Below are 23,813 nucleotides of genomic sequence, written 5' to 3' on the forward strand. Positions count from 1 at the left end.
TTTTTTCTTTTTTTTTTTTTTCTGGAAGTAGCTGAATTGTTTTGATTAATTCAGTCAATGGCAGAGACCAAATAAAGAAACCAAATCTCAGCCTGCAGAGTTCTAAATGGAAAAGCATCTTTGCTTTGTTAACCAATTTGAATAATGAGTGCTACCACCTCATCCTATAATAATCTCTGAAAATATATATGAAATTTGCTTTTTCATCTTTAAAGCTTTTTTCAAATAACTTGTTTTTCTCTATGGTGCTTGTGAATTACTTTGCTATGTCCCCTGTAATGTAGTTGTCATTTTAATAAGCCATTTTAGCTAGAGCGATGTGTCTTACTTGGAGACCTCTGCATTACTATTTTCCTGTCCAAAAGCATCAGTGCACCTCCTTGCATAAATGGTTTTACTGCAAGTTTGCTTAACCAATTTGTAACTACTCGTGTGTGTATTTTATTTTAGGCTTTCAACTGGCTTCTTTGTAATGTCATTCAAACAACTTCTCTTCATGATATTTTATGGCATTTTGTGGCTTCCCTGACTCCTGCACCTGTAGAGCCTGAAGAAGAGGAGGATGAAGAAAATAAATCAAATAAAGAAAATGCAGAACAAGTAAGTGAGATTTAGCATTCCTTTCGTAATTACAGTATTTGTTGATACTTGCAGTCAATTTAGAACTATTCTTGTGTGTAACAAAAAAAAGTTAATCCTCTCTCTGTGAAACAGAATCTTAATTATAGAATGAAAATTCTTAGCCTTAAATTGTAGTTGAACTCTTTTGACAGTCATAGATAAATTAATTTTTCTTCTAAAATTGCCAAGTTTTGAGTGCTGATGAATTATAGTCCTTTAATGCATCATTTTTTGAGTGTTCATGGACCAAAAAAAAAGGCAAAAACAAACACAAACAAAGCAAAATAAACAAAAATCTCCTTCTTTTTTTTTTTGCTTTTTACCGTTTTTTATTTTTCCTTACCGCCCCTCCCCCCCCCCCAAAAAAAAAGAGAAATGAGAAAATATTTTTCAGAGGAGTTTTGTTGTTCAGTCTGCTGTGTCTATCAGTGCTTTAAGAAAAGTCTATGGGTAATTCTGAAGTTAATTATAGTAATTCTATATGTAGATATATAAAAATAATATAAGTAATTATATATACACAAGATATAGTTAATTTAGTGATTTGACATAAATGTACAGTTAGTTCTGAAAATGTAGCATGTAAAATGGTGTAGTCTTACCTTTTGGAAGAGTGATACGTTATCTTCATACAATCTCTTTCTGTGCTTGGCTCCAACAATTTTCTGCCTTGTAATAATTTCAACTGCTACATCAAAAGCACTATGTGAGTGAGGGAGATGTGTTCCTGATGGTCCTTATGCTGGTCAGCCTCCAAAATGAGAACCTTTACTATATAAAAGCATAAACAAATATTATCTTAGCTGTAGTTTGGATAATTACTAACTGAAAGATACGGGACATTAAAAGGGAATGTTAAAGTATACCACTTCTGCTCTGGTAGCAATGTTGCTTCTCTTTCGATATAATAAAAGGGGCACTTAAAAAATATTCCCCTTGGTCACTTATCTAGGATGAATCATTTTATTGCATACAAGAAACTGGCAACAGTTCTCAGCTAGTTCTTAAATATCACTCAGGTGTTGTATATTCAAATCACATCTTCCTTCAGTAGTCTGATCACATGCTAAAAATATCCATGTAAATACATGTACACAATGGAACAAATGCAAGGCAGTTTGGTGCTTTTTCACAACTGGGATTCATTTCCTTATGTGAAATATTTTTACGTATTCTTTTAATATACTGGGAGAAATCCCAGTGATGAATTCTGTAAAAACAGGGGATGAAGATCTAGAACCGTAAGTGGTTTAACGCATAAGATGCAGGTTCAAGGGCAATGTCCTTGCTAAAGCAAAACAAAATGCAAGAATTCCTAAGCTGTTGAGGAGACCTGGGGAGCAGGATGATGTCTGTGTAGACAGGATCCTTGCGGGGAAGGAAGATACCTAGGCCTTGAACATTTTCTGATTACATTTAGCGTAGAAATCAGTCTCATGCTTCCTACTTCATACGCTGTGTAGCCTTTACCACATTACACCCTCCAGGAAAATACAGAGAAATATCTGGTTTGATGCTTCTTGTCTAGGTAAACACATGCCGAAAATTCATTTCAAACAATAGCATAGCATTTCTAGGCATTCAAGCAGTTAAGATCTGTGGGAGATCTACATGCAGGAATATACATACATAATTTAATGTGTTTAAAATAAGTTTGAATCTGGCTTTGGATGACAGTATGTTTGGGGCACGCAGCTGTGTTCTGTGCTTCAAGCAGGATCGGATTTTCTTTTAAAAGGGGGAAACTGTTTGTGTCCTTCACGGATGAGTCTTCCCCTGCCTTCTGAAATAGGAAATGGTGACCAGAACCTCCTTCTCATTCTTCTTTTACTCTTCCCCATCACACACCTCACTGGCCCCCATCCTCTTTGGTCCTCTGCCACTGCCTTCCTACCCACTGCCCAGTGGAACGTGGCTCCCAGTGTGCAGCTGCTCTGGTACTGACACACCTGAACAAGAATCACAATTTTCACAGCCCCAATGAAATTAAGCAGCTGATAACCATACCTTAATTAGCAAGCTTGTTATGGCTAGGTTTTGCTGCTCAAAAAAGTTATCAACAGCTGGAATATGTTATTTTTTTCTTGTTTGTTTCCGAATTAATGCAATGTCACATCTTTAAATCATGAGAAATATGTGGTAGTATACAGTATACTTCCCAAATTCCTTGTTTAGTGTTCATGTATATCTCGTTATTGTAAAACTTCTCTGAGAGGAACTGCTTTGAAAGATTGTTGCGGTTACTCTTAAACCAATTATCATAAATGCTCTTCTTTCTATTTATTTAACCTTTTTTTTTCCTCTGGAAGTCTGTTAACAACATAAAATTGTTTTGCATCTTAGGAAAAAGACACCAGAGTATGTGAACATCCTCTGTCAGATATAGTAATTGCTGGCGAAGCAGCTCACCCATTACCCCACACTTTTCATCGCCTTCTCCAGACAATCTCTGACCTTATGATGTCTCTGCCCAGCGGTAGTGCTTTACAGCAAATGGCCTTAAGGTAAGCACGAATTAAGAATGTTCTTAAAAGGCTGGAAATGTTGTAACATTATAGATGAAAAGATTTTGCAATGTAGGTAGGAAGTGTGAAACGACTTTATGTGCCTGTGTGAAAAGGAGCATGTCTATCCTTATGCATAGGAAGGATATATGTAAAAGACACATGTATGAGTTTCTCCATATAAATAATACTACAAAAGACCTTGAAGAGAAAAATGTATTTGCTTTTAAATCCTGTACTGCATCCACTATGAAAAAACATATTATTGAATAATACCGTAGTATCTGTGTGCGCACATATGGCAGTGTAATACCTTTTGCTCAGAAATCTGTCATCTGAATAGTATCCTTGAACTGTTTGACATTTTTCCTGCGTATCTGTCTCAAAGATACAAATAGAATAGTAATGTTTCTATTCACTGTTGAAATTTTAAGAAGAGTTTACTTCTGCCTTCCTCAAAATGGGGCATAGAAACATTTAAGATCCTGCAAAAAGTTGAAGTTAAAGGTTTATAGAAAATATTTTGAGAATCAAAAATGTAATTAATAGTTTCACTGGTAGGTTATGTCCTTTAAACAATATTCAAAATTTCAGAGTCCATTAAATGTGTTTTCAGGTGCTGGAGTCTCAAATTCAAACAATCTGATCACCAGTTCCTGCACCAGAGCAATGTTTTTCATCATATCAACAATATTTTGTCCAAATCTGATGATGGAGATAGTGAAGAGAGTTTTAGTATCAGTATCCAGTCTGGATTTGAAGTCATGAATCAGGCAAGTATTACACCTCTCTCTCAAGCAGCGATCAGTCGTGAACAGCCTGTGCTTCCTATGATGGTTCTGCTTGAATTAAAACATTATTGTAATGTCCTGTTCCTTGAGTGTATCTCAATTTGGGATCTCGTTGCTGGTATTCAGGTTCTCATATTTAGCTTTAGAGGTTCAAATATTGACCCTTAGCCTGTATATCACTCAAACCTAAATTTTGAATCAGTGTTTGTAAGTGCTTATTTGCAAGTACAGTGTTTGGGAATCTCTTAGAGCTCATTCAGTTAGTTAATTAGGTTCATTGAGTAGGTCCTTCCAATCCTTGCTTATATCTGTTTTTTTTTCTTCTGTTATTCTGAGCACCACAAATTAATACTCCTGCTAAATACCTTGAAGTGTTTTCATCCATTTACTAATACATTAAGGCATTTACCGATATATTCAGCTGTTAACTATTAACATTTCCTTTGGTTTAAAGGGATGAATAATTTGAAAACAAATTAATTACAAATTCCTTCAGAGTGCATATTCCTCAGAACAGAAATGTCTGTATGGTTCTAAAAATTGTAAATAATGTCTGTATTTGGGCTTACTTTCAGATATTTTAAATATTTTCATTTCTTTTCACAGGAACTGTGTATAGTTGTTTGTCTAAAAGACCTAACCAGCATTGTTGACATTAAAACATCAAGCCGACCTGCCATGATCGGCAGTTTAACAGATGGGTCTACAGAAACGTTCTGGGAGTCAGGAGACGAAGACAAAAACAAAACTAAAAACATCACGATTAACTGTGTGAAAGGAATCAATGCACGTTATGTGTGTGTTCATGTAGACAATTCCAGAGATCTTGGGGTAAGAGGAAAATGTAATAAAAAGTCGCTCGTTGAAGGCGCATAGTCAAAGTTGTATATTTTTATCAGTCAAGAACCACCGTTTTCTTTGTCCAGTTCAGTTTGAATTCTAATTCAGAAGCTCACGTTTCAAAGTGAAGTTTCCAGTTCCTGTGGTTTTGAAAGCGGTACCTGATATGATGAGGCCAATCCAACCAAACTTGCAGTTCACATGAACTTGAGACTGCGAAACTTAATTCTCAGTGGGATGTTCAATTTCAGATGCATTTTCAAGCATTTAATTATTTCATAAGTTACTTTTCCTCCTCACAATTTCTGTAGAAGCGCTCAAATTAGTTTTCATAAAATCCAAACTATTTCTTAGGCTTGCTCCGTTCGTGTTTATTGATCTCTACAGTAACGTTACAAATATACTTGAGCTACAGCTTTTAATACAGGGAGCAAGTTATGTATTTTGAGAGCTGTGCTTTGGAATTCTCTGTCCTTAGCTTTGATCACTTTATAAATTTTCATTCGTAATGAAACAACTTGTCTCTTTTATGTGTGCACTCTCTTAATACAAAAGAAATAGTCAGAATGGTCCTCAGTTCAAGTGTTTTGTTCTTATTTTGTCTATTGCAGAACAAAGTGACTTCAATGACCTTCCTAACTGGCAAGGTAGTGGAAGATCTCTGCAGAATAAAGCAGGTAAACATTTTAACAGTTGACACTGAAAAATTGCCATCGTTTTTTGGCTGCATATAGCAGAGGTTTTCTAAACAGTTTCCATTTCTTATGGCAGATAAATTATTTTACAAACATCAGGCTTTATAATATTCTTGGAAGTACTGTATTATTAATGACAGAATTCAGTCATATATATACTAAGTATTGATCAAGATTTTACTAAAACAGAACAGGGTAATATAAAGAGTTCCTTAGATTTTTTTTCTTCTTAATTACTGCAGCTGAAAGGATAAGTGATCATGCCAAAAGTTTCCAAAAAAGACTGTTTAGGTTGTGTTTTATAAGGTCCAACAAGCTCTTCATGTTCTTTTATGTTTGAATATATCTGAAATGAAGTAGTATTACACAGTTAGATATTCTGCTGCCTGGCTTCTTAGTATTGCATTGTCATTGCCTTTTATCTTCTTCATGGAATCATTTTTCATTAGATAAATGCTGCTTAAGAGTTAGCAGAAGAACGCCGTGAGAAAGGAGAAGATAAATAATTTACCCTCAACACAAGTTGTTCTAGTTACATGATCTAATACACACGTTTATAGCACAGATTTTACCCTGCCATTTTAGTTCTCAGCTTCAGGTAGCTGAAGACTTCTGTCCAGAGGCTCAAGTTCAGAACCGTTTCAGTCTTTGTACTTCTGTTGCTAAGCCAAATCACAGAATCACAGAATGTTAGGGATTGGAAGGGATCAATGCACGTTTTTTACACAGAGAACAATGTTTTGTATTGCGACACTGATGTGACCCATCAAAGTTATTTAAGGTTTCAAGCAGGCAGTTAGCATTTTGGGCTCCAAACTTTATGATTCAGATTATTGGCAGTCAGTGGTAAAATTCTTCAAGAAGCAGCATTGTCTTATTACAGAGAGAAGGTTTGCTTTGCTCTACCTCTTATCCTCAGAGAGCATTTAAAGCAAAGATACAGCTCCAAAAAATGTTACAAATGTGAAGAAACAACAGTGGTACAGTGGGCTCATACTAAACAGTGAAGTATGAGTGTGCGTATATACATAGACAGATAAAAGTTTGTGCGTATTTCTCTGTGAATCTATACATGTAGACCCAAAATATAGATGGGCACACATCCCCCCCTGCTTGAAGGATTGTTTTTTTGTGAGAAGACTGACTTGCTATGCCTGGCTACCCAGCTAAATAAAAGGTGGCCACAGCAGAGCTCAGGCACTGGAGTTGTGATCTTTCACACAGCTCGTTGGCTTGGTCCCTGGCCTTGGGTCTGTCTGTGCAAACACGGTGCCCAGGCACTTCTCCAGGGATGTTTCACTCCCAGGAGACAGCTGGGACTTGGTTCAGCTTTGCTTCTTCTCGGCTGAACAGTCCTCTGACACTTCTCCAACAGGATTTTGATCTTGAAACACACCCACGTACTATACCCCAACTCATGCATACCCTGTCTCATGGTATTAAAAAAAGTCTGTCTGCTGCATCACAGTTCAATGCAGACACTGAGAATTAACACAGAAATGGGAAAGAACAATAATTAGCTTGATTTTAAGTGAGCCTGTGGATATGAGAGAGAATGAGAGAGAATCATAGAATGTCCTGAGTTGGAAGGGACCCACAAGGATCAGCGAGTCCAACTCCTGTCCCTGCATGTGACAGAATTCACACCATGTGTCTGAGGGCCTCGTCCAGTCTCTTCTTGAACACTGTCAGGCTCAGGGCTGTGACACCTCCCTGGGGAGCCTGTTCCAGTGCTCCACCACCCTCTGGGTGAAGAACCTTTTCCTGATGTCCAACCTAAATCTCCCCTGGCACATCTTCCCACCAATCCCTCAGGTTCTGTCATTGAGAGGGCTCACTTCATTCAGGTCCAAGTGTCACTTCGGCCCACTCGGGTTGCTCTGAGCGATGATGTCAGGCACTGTGCACCCTCTCGGGTTTTGGCTTCCACTAGTGACATCACACTTTAAATCATAACATAATTTACATTCTTTTAAAAAAAAATTCTAAAATAAACTTATTTGTTACAGTTCATCTGTCTTTTTTACAATGAAGTCCTACATCTCTTGATAAGAGTATCAGACATTGACTTCCACAGTTGAAATTTCCTTGGCAGGGGTTTATGTGAATAGGGATGAATAACTTAACTACTGATAATTCTGTGTTATATTTTTAGTTAAATTATGGTGGCTTTTTTTTTTTAAATTAGAAGTAGTGAGTAAATATTAGTTCAAAGTGTTTTTTGAATATGTGAACCACTGCTTAGAGGATAAAAGGGATCGATAGGCCACTCTTTCTAATAGGCTTTAAAGACAAAAAATTAATGGCTTTATATAATTTTTTTGAGACTTTTTAAATCTGAATTCATGAGGTGGAATATTCTTATAATTAAACATGATAATCTTACTGCTCAGGATGAAAATATCATAGCACTGTATTGGTTCTAGTGATGTATGATTGAGTTTTTTTAGAGGTAGGTGACTTTTTGTTTGATGTAATGTCAGTTCCCATTGTTATATTTCTGTTTAATAGGTAGACTTGGATTCAAGACATATTGGCTGGGTGACAAGTGAACTTCCTGGAGGTGATAATCACATCATCAAAATTGAATTGAAGGGCCCAGAGAACACACTAAGAGTTCGACAAGTGAAAATTCTTGGATGGAAAGATGGTGAAAGCATTAAGATAGCAGGACAGATTTCTGCAAGTGTAGCTCAGCAAAGAAACTGTGAATCTGAGACGCTGCGAGTATTCCGACTAATTACATCCCAGGTGGGATTTTAATGATGTGTTATATGGTGAAAGTTACTATAAATCGTAGACTTTCAGTGCTTTATGTTTTAATGTAAAATGTCACATTTTCACAAGTTTGGCTTTGAGATAAGCGAATTGTCACTGTCTTTCCTCCAGGTATTTGGAAAGCTCATCTCTGGAGATGCTGAGCCAACCCCAGAACAAGAAGAAAAAGCACTGTTGTCTTCCCCAGAAGGAGAAGAAAAAGTACACAATGTATTTATTTGTATTCTGTCAATAATACTTTGCTGAAAATATGATCCAGGATGATTTTCAGTATTTTTTCGTATGTCTTACGCTACCTAATTTTCAGATCACAGCAGAAGTAATGAGTCACAATTGCTTATTTTTTAAAAATTATTGTTGTTTTTTTTTATTAATAAATTATAATTGGAGCATATGCATTTAATGGAGGCATTGTAGCAATGGTGGTGCAAATTATGCCTGCAATTACAGAAGTACTTAACACCTGCAGTAATGGTCAGCCTGAAAGTCCTTCTTGCCTGTTATCCTATGCCTTAAGAGGGGCTCTGTTGATGTTTAGAGAAAAAGCATTAAGAAACCACAATCGTTTCCTTTTACCTCGTATACTTTCCTGTCTTCTAGTGAGGGTTAGTTTAAGAAGTGTTCCTGAAAAGTTCACTGTATCTGGACTGTCATGTTTAATAGCCAAAATTGGACTGTCCTCGATGAAAGTAATTTCATTTTGCAGATGATCTATAGATTTGCTCTACCCAGTACCTTGAATCCATAACTGAATTATTCATTTTGTAAAAGTGTATTTCTCTCGCACCTGCTGTGTGGTAACTTAATTGTGTGTTCCCTGTTTCTCTTATTGTGAAAAATATAAACAGAAAAAGTACATTCGGTGCACTACTTTACAAAGACCTAATCAGTGATTCTATTAAGCTATGTGAAGAGGCTGAATCTCAGATGATTATACTCCACTTGTTTTGCTTATTGATTATTTTCTTTCGTGCTCAAATTTCCTCTTATTAAGAAAAAGAAACTAAATACATCTAAGAGGTATTTATTAACCATAGTTAAGTTGATCTTGCCTATTTATATTACTTCTCTGTAACAAAAAGCTACAAACTTTTAGAACAAATGTGTTGATTTTTCTTGTTAATTGCTACTGTAATTAGGAAATGTTGTTTAAACTCTTGATCTAATATTCAATATGCTTTTTATGAAGGCAACGTCAGATGCAGACCTGAAGGAGCACATGGTAGGGATCATATTCAGCCGGAGCAAACTGACAAATTTGCAGAAGCAGGTTTGTTCATTCTGAAATGCTTTGAGGATTAAATGTTTGTGTGTTGTAATAAATATGCTCATTTTCAGTGAATATAGTACCTTTTACTGGACACTTTCAGTCCTGTTGTTCTTTATAATCGAATTTTAGTTTACATTTTAAATTGTGTGTATTTAATAAGAAAAATCTGCTAAAATTGACGCAGAAAATATCCATTTTAATATGATAAAAAAACCTTAAACTATTAGAGTAAATTTAAAAAGAAAAGTTTTAGAATTGAGTTGTAAATGATACTTAATCAAGTTTGCTGATAATAATAGCATAATAGGAGAACTTCTCAATTTTCCAGGAGAGATTCATTGACAGGGTTTGTATTCTTAGTTTTGCACATTTTCTCCCCATTCGTGTCATCAAAAAGTATTTAAGTTTGATAAAACTGAATACTAAAAAGGTAATAAGAGCATAAATCTTTAAATTATTCTCTCCTGCAGTCAATGAAGGTTTGAGTTTGTGGTTTTCTTAATTATCTTTGTTTTTCTTAACATGAAACAGTAGTTAGAATATGATTTTTCTTTTGAATACTTAATTTCTTTAAATATACCAACAAAAGCATCTTCTATATTATATTATCTTTGTTACACCTATCATGGGACAAATATTGCTGTAAAGATTTTTGTAGTAATCGAAGAGATATGAGATTCATTTTGAAGCTTGTTAGATTACAAAGTCATGCAGAATCTACTTTTTTGTCACCTATCTTAGCAAACTTTAAAACTCTTACATACGCTTTTTAACAAGCTACTGGTAAAATGAAAACATGGTTTCTAAATTTTTTTAAGCTTCATCAATAGTAAACTAAACAAGAGAATAAGTCTTTTAATAAGTCCTAAGCCCTTTTCTTTTGTGGGTGTTGAGCAAATGGAGTTTTTTCTGTGATTTTTTTTTTTTTTTTTTTAACCTGATTTCTATGTGAAAAGCAAATTAAAAGGCAGGAACTACAATTAAAAAAGACTTACTTCAATGAAATGTTCCAGAATGAAGATGAGCAAATTCAGTATTAAATTTACATCTTAATACTAAAGAATTTTATCTAATCTTTACTCTGAATTTAAATCTCAATTTTATTCTTCAATATGAATTCATGTTGAAAAGTAATTTAGGCACAGGCCAAATTTCACCAGGCTTTCCATGTTAAGACACGGTTGTGGAGGTACATAAAACATGATCTCTTTCCCTTTTGAAAAGTTTTTGAGTGTTCCTGGTGTGCTTGGCCTCTGCTTGGACAGGTATGCGCTCACATAGTCCAGGCCATACGGATGGAAGCGACGCGGGTGCGCGAGGAGTGGGAACACGCTATCTCCAGCAAGGAGAACGCCAACTCCCAGCCCAGCGACGAAGACGCGGCGTCCGACGCTTATTGCTTCGAGCTGCTCTCGATGGTTCTGGCGTTGAGTGGCTCCAACGTCGGGCGGCAGTACCTGGCTCAGCAGCTGACTCTGCTCCAGGATCTCTTCTCGTTACTACACACGGCTTCTCCCAGGGTGCAGAGACAGGTGAGTGCTAACGCTTCCTTCTCTACCTTGGTGTTCCTAGAAAAAAGTCCTTAAAATCCTATAATTGTGTGCGTGACAGTATAATACATATTGGAACTTTTTTTTTTTTGTGAAATGTAATTTTGTGTTTTCGCTTCAAAAATGTTTTCCCAATCATAGTCGGATCATCCCTATATTCCAAGTAGGGAAGAACTGTAAATAAAGCAACCCATTTTCTTATTGCAATCAAGAGCACAGGGCAAATAGAAATTTATGAGCCATTTAAAAGCAAATTAGAGTGTCTCTTTTTGGAATTTGAATGTCAGGTTTGAGGTTTTTTTCCCTGTTTTTGAATGGGGTTAAAATGATAAAGTTTTACTGTTTGATATATCAATACATATATACTCCAGCACCACCACAATTTGATTGTATAAAACTATTTGCAGGAAGTACAGTGTTGAAGTCAATGAAGGCTACAGTTATGAAATTAAAATAAACTCACTTTTTCATAAGTGTTTTATGCTTTGTCTCCAAGAAGTATGACAGAGGTGTAGGAACCCAAAATTGCTTAATTAACACTTATGTCATCATGAACCTAAATCAGCAAACTCTTCTGAAGTGCCTTTGAGTATTATTACTCTTCGCCTTTCTTGTCTTTATTCTGAAGGATTTTGAGTAGGGCAGGATAAGTCGCTTTCTCCAACCATACATCAAAGGGTCGTACGGTTTGCTTGGCGGGGATTGTTGCTGAAATGAAGGAGGATGGACAAGAGCAATTAGTCATTTTGTGGGTCCTAATGGGGGTCTTGTATGTAAGCACACGGCCTTCATTTTGGAGCGATATCGCAAAGGATTCTTCAGTGAATCTGAACTTGACGGCGTTCAGTGGATCTTGCTTCTTCACAGTAGTTCATGTTTTCAACAGATTCATCCATGTCCTGTTACGTATGTTCAGTTTGTCAGGTGTTTCCGCAATGACTAAGAATTCTCTTTTTTAAGATGAAAGTTCAGATTCTGAAGTTGGCACTGCCTTGTGACTAGCAGGATCCTTTACATCCTTAAAATGGAAACAGTTTTCTAGACAACATTGGAGGCCTGAGGAATCAGAAATAAAAAGTTAACTCCTTAAGCTTTCATACATCCTGATTTGGACCAAATTTTGCATCCTATAGCCAATTTCATTCCCAGTTCCACCAGCTGGTAAGGTTGGAACATATAATTTCAAGACAGCTCCTGTTAGATCAAGAGCAATTGGCACAGTTGTCCTTTTCAAAATATCCCAGTTATGATATCACAAGAAAAACTAAAGGAGGGGAGAATAGTATCATGATTCTCAGTAGCTGAGACAAGTATTTGTTTTCAGAAGTCTAAAGTGTCTCTAATGGTTCTACCATGGAGTTTCTGACGTATGAAATTTATGTCAAGTGGGTAACGTGTCTGCAACATGCAAGCAAATTAGAGTTGTACAAACATCTGTATCACTGTTATGATAAGTCCAGTATCAACATATTTTTATTATTATATGAAGACTAAGTATTGTTTGAGTGAGATTGGTTCTGGACTCTTCAGCCTTGTCTCACTGCGTAGATTAATAAACACTTAAAAGCAAGATCGAAACCTTACAGAATTTCTTACAGGTGTGATTTAAGTACAAAAAGTAGATTTTTACTGAAATAACCTGTGCAGAAGAAGTAAGACTTCATTTGATTTTCCTTGAAAACTCCAGCTGTCTTGGTAAGAATTGTGATCTGATTTTTTTCTCCAGGTAACATCGTTACTAAGACGTGTTTTGCCTGAGGTAACCCCGAGTCGCCTGGCTAGTATTATAGGAGTGAAGTCTCTTCCACCAGCAGATATAAGTGATATCATTCACTCCACAGAAAAAGGAGATTGGAATAAACTAGGTATCTTAGACATGTTTTTGGGCTGCATTGCCAAAGCTCTCACTGTACAGCTGAAAGCCAAAGGAACTACTATAACAGGGACAGCTGGCACTACTGCAGGCAAAGGAGTTACTACAGTCACACTTCCAATGATCTTCAATTCCAGGTTCGTTTAAAAATATGTATATAATCTCAAGTTAAAGGCACAAGATAATTACATTATTTGAAGTTGGTATGTTGTCTTTTATGAACTTTGATTTAGAAATGGGAAAAATTGTATAACACTTTGACAGTCTGAGTCATGTTATGAGTTTAATTTTTAAAAAATTATAATAATAAAAACCCCCACAACCTACTATATGCTGAATATTTGCACTATTTCTTCATGGTAGATTTTGACAAATAGTAACTAATTACTTAGGTTAATTTCATGTATTACCATATGTCTTTTGCAGCTACATTAGGCGAGGTGAAAGCCACTGGTGGATGAAGGGTTCAACACCTACACAGATTTCAGAGATCATTATTAAACTCATTAAAGACATGGCAGCAGTAAGTTTCTATGCTTTAAATGTGTGGAGGATATTCAAATATTTCTGATAATGAAGAGTAGATTTTTTCATTACTTTCTATTAGAGTTGTTATTGGGTTGAGCTGTTAAATGTGAGTTGATCTCAAGAAGAAAAAGCTGTAGTCTTCTGGGTAGAGTCTCAGCCTAGGAGCAGTAAGAACCAAGTTCTGATTCTGCTAAACAGAAATCCACTATTGAATTAAGCTTTTAAGTAAGTCGCTTGTACCAGAAGTTTAAGAAGTAAACAATAATTGTGTGTAATTTTCTACATTATAAACTTAGAAGCCTGATTTTTAAGTCTTAAGCACTCGGAACTCCAACTGAAAACTAAAAAGTGTCTGTGGAGCAAGATAATAGTGTTGTTTTCACGTAACTGTATGTAGATTTTACACGTGGAGTTTCTGGTTAAGACTGCGTGTTAAGATTGACGTCTGTCAGTCTTGCTGAAATCTACATTTATAGCTGTTTAACCATCTGGGCTGAAATTTTCCATAGTTGTATCTGCTTCAGGCAAAGTGTTTTTGATGAAAAAGTGATTCATTTATTTCCCAGAAACAATACTGGCAAAAAAAATTGGTTTTGTATACGTGTAGGGGAAAGGAGTTTAACTGGGAGGTTGTTTTTGTTTACGTTAATTCTGTACCTATTTCAGTGTGATGTTCTAAATGACCCAGATTTTCCTCTGTGATTACCCTTTGAAAGCTGTTTCTGTATGTTCAGCTTTGGAGTCCTATTTTCTGAACCATTCCCTGTGCTTAGATTAAGGGGAACCCTTCTCCAAGTTGCTGAAGCTGGATGGGAATTCTCTGCAATTGCTACTGTTGATTTTGGCCGCAAGATTTCAGAATCTCACGACCCATCTTTAGTTAAGAGTTACAATTAAAGTGTTTCTCGTCCCTCAGCAGTGCTGGTCTGTGCCCTTTCATTCTTCAAATCATATGGCCTCTACCTCTTCCAAGTTAGTTATTCCAATAGTTGCTCAGAGACTACCTCAGTCAGTCACCTGGGTATTTAAGGGCTAATAGTTACCAGATCTGTCTGATTTGAAAACACTTGATTTTGTCAAAGTCATCCCTGATTACTTCTTTCCCTGTTCTAACTTGAGATCCTAACCTGATGCTGCATGTAGTAGGTCTAATTACAGTTTTAGTTGTTCTTAATATTAATAAAAGCTGTAATAAATTAAGTTTCCTCTTCAACAGGGTCATCTGTCGGAAGCTTGGTCCCGTGTGACAAAGAATGCTATTGCTGAAACCATCATAGCCCTGACTAAAATGGAGGAAGAATACCGATCGCCAGTGAGGTGCATTGCAACAACCAGAGTAAGCACTTTACTAAACTTAGCATCAGTTCATTGTAACCGTGCAGTAGGAGCACATCCAAGAGCCTTCCTGTATTTTAGAAAAAACTTCTTTTTACAGGTTGTTTCAGGAAACAATGCATACAGCATACAGTTTATATTCTCCAAATCTAGCTGTGTGCATAATGGACAGGTATCCTAACTAAAGCAATGACCGTTAATGCGAATAAAAGTCTTGCTTTCTCTCTGTCACAGCAGATTTGAGTTTTCTTCTTTGTGGCAGAAATACACCAGTAGAAACGGAATTTTGATTCAGTATGTGTCTTGGGTACGTCCCAAGTAATGAAGAATAAGTGTTATGCTTATGCATTTGGGGTTTTATCCTTGAGGTAATTCTGCTTTAAGTTTGTGATACTGGCGTTTTACTAAATTTATGAGATCATCTGTGTGGAAAATTGCACAATAGGTATCGGCTGTCTTTTTCCAGTTCCCTGCGTGATTATTTTAAGTGGTTTGACTTGTAAGTCATCAGCTGCCACATCTCAAGGCTATCATGAAAATAATAACAAACATTCTCTATGACAATTAAGCTAACCCTCACCTGTGTGTTAGTCTCAAAATGGAAAATCATTTGCTGAGCCCTTTATTATTTACCTGGGGTGGTTTTTTATCTTTGTCTTTGCCTCTTCCTTGACTCTCTTATAGAAACTTGGGCTAACTTAACATGAATAGATCTCCTGAAATACCATGAAAAGCATCCTTGTAAATTATGACATTCCTACTGTCTTAGGGAGTGCAGATTTTGGCTTCTCAAGCATTACAACTACATGCGAAAGAAAAGGTTTGCAATGGTTATGAGAATTTGGCGCTCATGTTGTTTTCCATCTTACAAGGCTGTGCCAGTTGTCGTTTCATCCCCTTACATATTCTCTGCTCTTTGGAAGACACTGTCTCGGAGCACCACCAGCTCCTGCTGTCACTGTGTTAGTAGTCCAATAGAGCTTTTTCAACAAAAGCCATTTTGTTCAAATTAAACTTTTGATCAAAAACTATTGCAAAATGCAGTTGTCAAGTGCCTTTGAGCTTGGGCTGCAGGCAAACAAATTATCTTTATGTATCTTATCTCTTTAGGATTTCACTGTAGTCAATAGAGAGGAAGAGAGAAAAGCTTCCTCTGAAGAACAGTCAGCTCAGAACCCTTTTCTAGGTAATCTCAAATGCCCCATTCAGTGAGGAGAGAACTCAGGGAAACCAATCTCAATGAGCTAAAGCTTTGTTAGTTTGGGTCTTTTTTTTGTGTGTGTTGTTCAATTTCTTCTTCTCCTACAAATCCCATAATGTTTGGTAGTGATATGCAAGCCTGTATTTGCCGTATTTCTCTGTGATATACTCTGGTTGATCTTTTTTCACTGTTTCTCTGTCTCGTATGCTAAGTACTGTATTTATGACCATAAAGTGACATACCTGAAAGAAAGAAGGTAGTTCCCAAAAGTTCAATAAGTTTTATTGTGGGCTTGATTTCTTTTGGGAAAAGAAAAAGCTTGTGTTGTATGGGCAGGCTTCAGCTAACTATGATGCAGTTTGCAGATAACAGTGACATTCTTGCCTGCCAACATGTATAATTTTAGTATTTAGGATTTTTTTCCTAAAATATTTAATTCTACCTTGTCTTTCAATAGCTATGGCTGGCCTTAGCATCCCTGTGTGTGCTTGATCAGGATCATGTTGATAGACTATCCTCAGGAAGATGGATGGGAAAGGATGGACAACAAAAACAGATGGTGAGATGGAAAATAATTTATTTTTGTGCTTATTTCGATATGTTAAGTAGTCAAAGAATTTATAGTAATGATAGGGAAAGGTAGACTTGGCCTAACCTTATTCCTTCCTGTTGTTCCTAATGGAGATTGCGCATACATGGTTGAAATGTTTGTGTTCTAGACAAGCACTACTCAGAAAACAAATATTCCATCTTAAAACAATAAGGTGGCAATTCTGCTGGCATTCAGGATGGAGCAAGGCCTTCCTAGCACCTGTAGGATGGATTTTTGAGAGTCCATTGGCTCAGTTAATACTACACTCTCTCTCAGAGCTATTTTGTTTCTATCTGGATCCATGTCTCATAGTAAAGTCAATTTTTTCGTGTTCCTCGATAATAACTTCTCCATAATATAGCTTCCTGTTCCCCATCTTGGTAGAGAGCGATTACTCCAAAGAGAAACAAACTCTTTCTAACTGAATTACAGTATAGCTACCATTTACGCAGAGGATTTACAAATTTAATATAGAATATGATGAATTAATTGAGTTTGCATCTCTATTTTTCAGTTTCACAAAAAGCTTATGGTTTTTTTATATACAAATCTGGAAAGAGCAAAATAATGAAGCTGTTCTCTTTATAACTTGGTTAGGCAAGTCCCTGTGGGAGACAAGGGAATATTGTGCGGATGCTTTGTGCGAAGGAGCCTCCAAAGCAGTTTAGTGTAAGCAGAAAGAGAATGCAGGAGAGAAAGGACTTCAGCAGCAGCAAGGACTAAAGCTCTGCTGAGAGGAGGAAGCAGACACAAAGGTTTCCGAGGTGATTAAAAAAGACAAGGGGCTTCTTCAGAGCTTTGGAAATGTCAGGAGAGTAGCCAAGACACCATCAAGCAGGGATACAAGCTACTGAACCCAGCCTGAAATTCCCCCAATTCTGCTTTATACTGGGATATTCAAATTTTGAGGTGAACTGTCCCCCTGCGAACCAAGAGCGCTGTTGAAAGGATTCTGTTCGAGGTTGCATGAGCAATATCATGGAAGTATGATGGAAACTTGTTCTCAGACATATCCCTATGAATAATCAAAATCAGTCATTGAATTTTATTTGTACGGATACTTTGAACCGCAAAACAGAACTGTGTTGATTTTTTAAAAAAAAAATTTTATCAGTAGAGCAACTTAATTTCATGGTGGATTTTGATTGTTACTTCAACTGTATTCTCTAAGTTATAGATGACCTACAGCTTTGACTAGATGTTTGAGCAGAGTAAACATACCGTATAAAAGTAATTAAGAGTAAATATCGTGCATGTTGACTGACTTGAGCATTCATATCTCTGAACTTTTCTGTTAACGTTCGCATAACTCATTGTTACCACATAAATCTTTTCTCACACTAGTTGAAAATGATGTCTTAACTATATTGTTCAAAAATGCATTTTTGCTGCATCACGCAAAATATAAGACGAAGAATATCAGAAGAAATCATATAGCTAATGCAGGCTTCTTGTGTCCAGGAATAATTGTTTATATACTGATTATTCTAAAAATACAACTAATATAGTCTAAACAAGCTCTTTATCCCTCCTTATTAATTTGAGGGAGATGACTGGAGAATAAAAAAAACTGCTGAAAGGAATCAAGGGATTTAATAAATAATTATTTCATATTTTTTCTTAATTTTTTTCAGCCAATGTGTGATAACCATGATGATGGTGAAACTGCTGCGATCATTTTATGTAACGTCTGCGGGAATTTGTGTACAGATTGTGACCGATTCCTTCATCTCCATCGGCGAACAAAAACTCACCAGCGACAGGTAGAGTATACGTGACATCATGTTGTTTGCAACTGCATACGTGGTGTGCATTTCCTCAATTAATACATAAGCAAAAGGCTGTAGCAAGAGCCAAATCTGAAAAAGTATTTTCTTTTATGTTTGAGATGGTATAGGTTAGTTTCCATTTAATTCTTTTTAGTTGTTTTTAGTTAAATTCTCTTCTCCCTTGTCTTTTGAAGAAAATTGGAAAATCTTGTAGCAGTCCCTAATTCTTACTCTTATGCTACATCAGCTTTCTTCTTTCTTGTTCTGACATTGTTTAGGAACAATTTTTAGGAAAACCTAGGAACTGTATAGACTTTCTTAAGTATACATTGGTTCTTTATTCCTGTTAAATTATATGTCCTTTGCTACTTCTATCATACACGTCAGTGCTTGTCAACCCCTTCATTTTTAATATATATACATTTTTTTAATATCCAGGAAGACCACTTGACAGCAAATATTCCTACTGGTTACCAAATCATAGAATGGTTTGGGTTGGAGGGGACCTTAAAGATCATCTAGTTCCAACCTCCCTGCGATGGGCAGGGGCACCATCGACTGGACCAGGCTGCTCCAAACCCCATCCAGCCTGGCCTTGAACACTGCCAGGGATGTCAGCCTTCTCTTACTTTTCAATATTCCTCCAGCTCTCACTGTCTTTTCACAGAGAAATACGTTGTCATAGCCATAAGCTTGAACACTTCCTGATTTCTTTTGGTTTTGTTTTTAGGACTGAAATGTCTTTCCTCTTTGACTTACCTAGATGAGTTTTTACACATTGCTTTTTACTGTGCTAATTAGTGTTCTTTTGCATTGTTTTCTTATCCTCTTCATCTCTAAACCTGAAACTGCATTATTCTTGGCATATTTATTTCTCTTATTGAAATGAATGTTGAGGATGCCTTTACTTCTGAAACTACTGAACATTTCCTCTTTCTTGACACTATTTTTCTTTTGTTTTTTGTGGTCCTGTATTTTCCTCCTTCTCTCTGACTACTTATGGTTGTACAAAGGCTAAAACAATAGACCTCATTAATAAAGATAATTCAAAGAAAATTGTTCCTCTTCTCCCTCTCATAGAGTGCATCTACATTTGCTTTTTAGTAAGCATCAGGAATAGGCTTTTGAAGCAGATCTCCTTCTTTCCTTACTGTGCTTTGATTTGTGTCATAGAGCAGCCTTGGGGTGCATGAACTGGTCTCCTTTCAGGTGAAAATAAAAATAACAAAAAAACGATAGATGCAGGGACACGCTGGTAATGGCCATTCAGCGCAGGGGATCAGCTAGTCTAGAGCACACATGATGGAAACTCCAGATCACTGGCACCAAGTTCCACTCTGCAGATCTCCTTCTTGGTGCCTCAGCTTTTGCAACGTAGTCTCAGCCTGGAAGTTCCACGTGGATCTGTTATCTTCTTTTTCTTACCCAGAATCTTTGCAATTCCCTTTGAAATTGTCCTGTTTTCTCATCCTAAGATGATGATTTTCTATGTCTGTTCTTCTGTCATGGCAGAGCACAGTTTAGTCTCATTTGTTTTTCTGATTTCTCCTATATAGCCTGTTCAGATTACAGTTGATAAAAAGTAAGTTCTTATCGAAATCCTTATATCTCTCCTTAATCTGTCCAAAATAGCTACTTATCAGATTTTCCTATTTACTTCTGAAAGCATGTTTAAACTTCTACTCTTTATTCACCACCTTTACACCTCTAATGTTAATCCCCTAAATTTAAATTTTAAATTGTCACGTTCCCTGGCTCCTGTTTTCTGTTAGCTTCCTGGTTTTTATCCAACTTCTGTCATACACAGCTCTTTAATGTGTTTTCTCTCCCTCTAAGAAAGGACAGCCTGTAAGTTACTGTGACCTGCTTACGCAACTCCTTTGTGAAGCAATTATGGCTTTTTTTTCCTGATTCTAGTACGAATTAAAACAAAGTTTAAATTGAGTGTATACATCCATACCAAGGCAAATTCTAACTTTTATTACATTGCGGGTGGAATGAATGAAAACGGAACTGACTTCAAAACTTAGGAGAAAAAAGAGACTGTATAAAAGTCCCCTAAGCATTTAATGCCCTTTTTTTTATTTTGCAAAAAATTTACATTTTCCTTATTGTAGCTGAGAGTATCCACTGTGTGTTTATATGAAAGTTGAAAATATTAACATTACACACTTATATAATGGTTATTATATAGTACATATTATTAAGACCATAATTATCAATGTTGCTTTGATAAACTACTGCCATAAAATCACAGGATAGTTTGGGTTGGAAAGGACCCTCAAAGGGCATCTAGTCCAACCCCCCTGCAATGAGCAGGGACATCTGCAACTAGATCAGGTTGCTCAGAGCCCCGTCCAGCCTGACCTGGCATGTTTATGTGAAGATATTTGTAATGACTTCTAATGTTATCTTGTGCTTTTAATATACTGTGGCCTAGTGGATGAGTTGAATAGTAGTAATGAAGTCCAAGCTCCGTATATTTTTAAATTAGAAAAAATGTTATGTGGCTCTCTTCTGATCACTGTTGCCCTGTTGTTCCCCAGACATGTTAGCTCCAGTGTTAATTTTATATATTTTTGCTTTTAAAAACACAAAGCCTTTTATCCATTCTGCAATATGTACAAATTACAGAATGCATAAAAATCATAGCTTGCAGTAGGCAAACTCTGCAGAATCTATAAAACATCTGATGAAAATCCAGAGAGACAGTGACTAAAATAACATAGAGATATGCTATTTATTATCTATTTGGTTAACCCGACAGGTATTTAAAGAAGAAGAAGAAGCTATCAAAGTTGATCTCCACGAGGGTTGTGGTAGGACCAAACTTTTCTGGCTGATGGCATTAGCAGATTCTAAAACTATGAAAGCTATGGTGGAGTTTAGAGAACAGACAGGTAAAACACAGCTGTTAGTACTTGCTCTTTATCCTGATTATTTTTACCTTTTACCATGAGCATTTGTCAAAAATAAGTAAATAAATAAGTTGAGGTTTTCACCTGCTTTAGGGCAATGCTTTTAATTGTTTGTTAATAAAATAGTTTGTCTGTGTAACAATTGCTGGGTTTTTTGGTTGTTTTCTGTGATTGTTATTAGGACATCAATCACTTATGTTTCATTACAACAATTTTCTTTTTTGCTTACTTTTGCGGACTTAGGCAAACCGACCACCAGCAGTTCTGAAGCGTGTCGCTTCTGTGGCTGTAGGAGTGGAACAGAATTATCAGCAGTGGGAAGCGTTTGTTCTGACACAGATTGCCAGGTGTGTGTTAACAAGTATCAATCATCAATTACATAAATAGGAGAGACTGCAGGATCAAATCGATTCCTTATTTTGAGTAAAGCTTGTTCATCCCTGTGGTCCATTTTAAATCAGACCCCTCATATGAAAAGGTTCGAATATTATATTGTAATTCAAATACTTTCAAGTTTGTAAATGTTTGGTTTAATTACAGGCTACAAACACAAATAGTCAACCAAAAAAACCGGGTAGTTTCGTTATTATCTTCAGAAGTATCCCAAGTTTTCACACTAGTGTTCCAAGTATAAAGTAAAATATGGGCTGCCAACATAAAGTCTGGTTTACTAGAAAGCCTGAAGAAAGAAGTTTGCGTAACAGCCTGTTTATTATGTGAGCACAGACCCTTTAAGGCTTGGCGGGTTTGTTCAACTGTATCCATGTGTCCTGAGTGGTTTTGTGCCCTACACTACTGGTACAATTGGCAGAGTGACCAGTTTCTTATCCCACCCTGTTTATTTCTGTTTGTGTCACAAATTTGTCCTTTTTTGGTTTTTTTTTGTCTCTCAGCCTATTGGATATATTATATTATTGTTATATTAATTTGCTTAAATTGTTAGCTTCTGGGCAACTTTTATAAGTTTTCTACTTACAAGGGATAGGAATTAGAAGTGGTTATAATATCACTTCCAAAAGTGCTTATGCTGGTTAATGATCAGCTGATAATGTGTTAAGAGTGGGTTACTTCATACCTTTCCTGAAGGATGGAAATCTGCAGATATCTTAAAGGCTGTTAATGCAGGGCAAGCAGTGTTTACACAGGAGGCAGTTAATATACAAAGTACAAGTGGAGGATTAAAGAATATTTCTCTTTATATCAAAATTCAATATTAAAATCTTAAAATAATGGTTTCATTATGCCATTGCTACTCAGGAGTAACCTAAGTAACGAAAGTATGTTTTACTTCAAGTACACAGAATGTGCTGTTTTGCCCAAGTCTTCTGTAGCAGCAGACAACACGAATCGTGATTCTTTCATCTCAGCTTATTGCACAAACTGGCAAGCCTTCCAAAAGCGACACTATATCAAACTGTCCAGTGGAGGGGCAAAAAAGAATGATTAATTATTTACTTTTAATAGGAGTACGCTAAAATTGCCTGCAGCAAGACACAGCCCTGTGGTCATCCCTGCGGAGGCGTTAAGAACGAAGAGCACTGTCTGCCGTGCTTGCACGGCTGCGATAAGAACGCTACGACTCTTAAACAAGATGCTGATGACATGTGCATGATCTGCTTTACTGAAGCACTTTCAGCAGCACCAGCTATCCAGGTTCATTTTTTTTTTCCTCCCTTCTAAGAATAATATTATGGTTGTAATGTTAAGCGTGCTATAAGTTAAAATATGAAGTCCCTCAAATTATGCTCTTAAAAATTTTAAAACAGACACCAAACCAGTACATAAGTTCCTTAAAATGCTTTCTTTTTTTCTGGTATTACTGCTGTTTCAAGAAAGCAGATTGTGTCAATTTAGTTTACTTTATTTAAAATATATGGTATTTTACGAAGGAGAAAAACAACTGAGGTAATTAAGGGATATACCTCATATATATTTCATGTATCCACTGGTGGTTTTGGAGTAGAAAGGTTATGATTTTAATGACCATTTTATATTCTTCCTCTTTTTTAAGAAGAAAATAGGGGTCTTCTGGGATTTTAAGTAAATTAATTTTGGAATTGGCGTGTGTTGCCACTTAAAAGCAAATAACTGCTTCTGTTTTAGTGGTTAATATGACTTCAGTGTTCCCTGACATGTATTCTTTTCTAAAGCTGGACTGCAGCCACGTTTTCCATTTGCAATGCTGTCAACGCGTCCTAGAAAACAGATGGCTTGGGCCAAGGATAACTTTTGGATTTATGTCCTGTCCTATTTGCAAGGTAAATGAGCGATGTGTTTACTTGCCTAGGTCAAACAAGTTATCTAATGCTTTGTTTCCTTTTTTTTTAAATTTTATATTGCTTGTTACAATATAAATTAGGTATACGTCACTTGTTTCCTTAATTTCTCATGTCACTGAAGAAACGGTATCATTGATCCATCTTTTTACCTTCCCCTACTGTTCCCTGAAGTAAGGATCCTCTTCGAAAGAAAGCATTATGCAGACATTATCTTAATGCTGTTTTATTCTTAGCTCCATCAGCTTGTAATTTCCCAATATTTGAGTACA

The 23,813-nt window shown here is 36.3% G+C and overlaps 1 protein-coding gene across 16 annotated transcripts in view; it reads left to right on the forward strand.

The window, feature by feature from the left end:
- The window catches only part of MYCBP2 (MYC binding protein 2), a 196,207-nt gene that overhangs the window by 166,924 nt on the left and 5,470 nt on the right, over positions 1-23,813 (forward strand). For 13 of the 16 annotated variants that reach the window (XM_065653542.1, XM_065653596.1, XM_065653569.1 and 10 more), the window contains 18 exons: positions 451-600; positions 2,965-3,125; positions 3,742-3,898; positions 4,523-4,747; positions 5,368-5,433; positions 7,963-8,202; positions 8,341-8,439; positions 9,419-9,499; positions 10,765-11,031; positions 12,776-13,059; positions 13,349-13,445; positions 14,667-14,786; positions 16,444-16,545; positions 18,213-18,341; positions 21,115-21,247; positions 21,509-21,612; positions 22,730-22,918; positions 23,416-23,523. In XM_065653542.1, coding sequence (XP_065509614.1) covers positions 451-600; positions 2,965-3,125; positions 3,742-3,898; positions 4,523-4,747; positions 5,368-5,433; positions 7,963-8,202; positions 8,341-8,439; positions 9,419-9,499; positions 10,765-11,031; positions 12,776-13,059; positions 13,349-13,445; positions 14,667-14,786; positions 16,444-16,545; positions 18,213-18,341; positions 21,115-21,247; positions 21,509-21,612; positions 22,730-22,918; positions 23,416-23,523 — 2,712 coding nt within the window. The remainder of the gene's footprint in view (positions 1-450; positions 601-2,964; positions 3,126-3,741; positions 3,899-4,522; positions 4,748-5,367; positions 5,434-7,962; positions 8,203-8,340; positions 8,440-9,418; positions 9,500-10,764; positions 11,032-12,775; positions 13,060-13,348; positions 13,446-14,666; positions 14,787-16,443; positions 16,546-18,212; positions 18,342-21,114; positions 21,248-21,508; positions 21,613-22,729; positions 22,919-23,415; positions 23,524-23,813) is intronic. The other 3 variants (XM_065653560.1, XM_065653671.1, XM_065653681.1) reach the window with 1 other exon arrangement.

Source organism: Caloenas nicobarica, chromosome 1 (assembly GCF_036013445.1).
Source record: "Caloenas nicobarica isolate bCalNic1 chromosome 1, bCalNic1.hap1, whole genome shotgun sequence".
Taxonomy (NCBI): domain Eukaryota; kingdom Metazoa; phylum Chordata; class Aves; order Columbiformes; family Columbidae; genus Caloenas; species Caloenas nicobarica.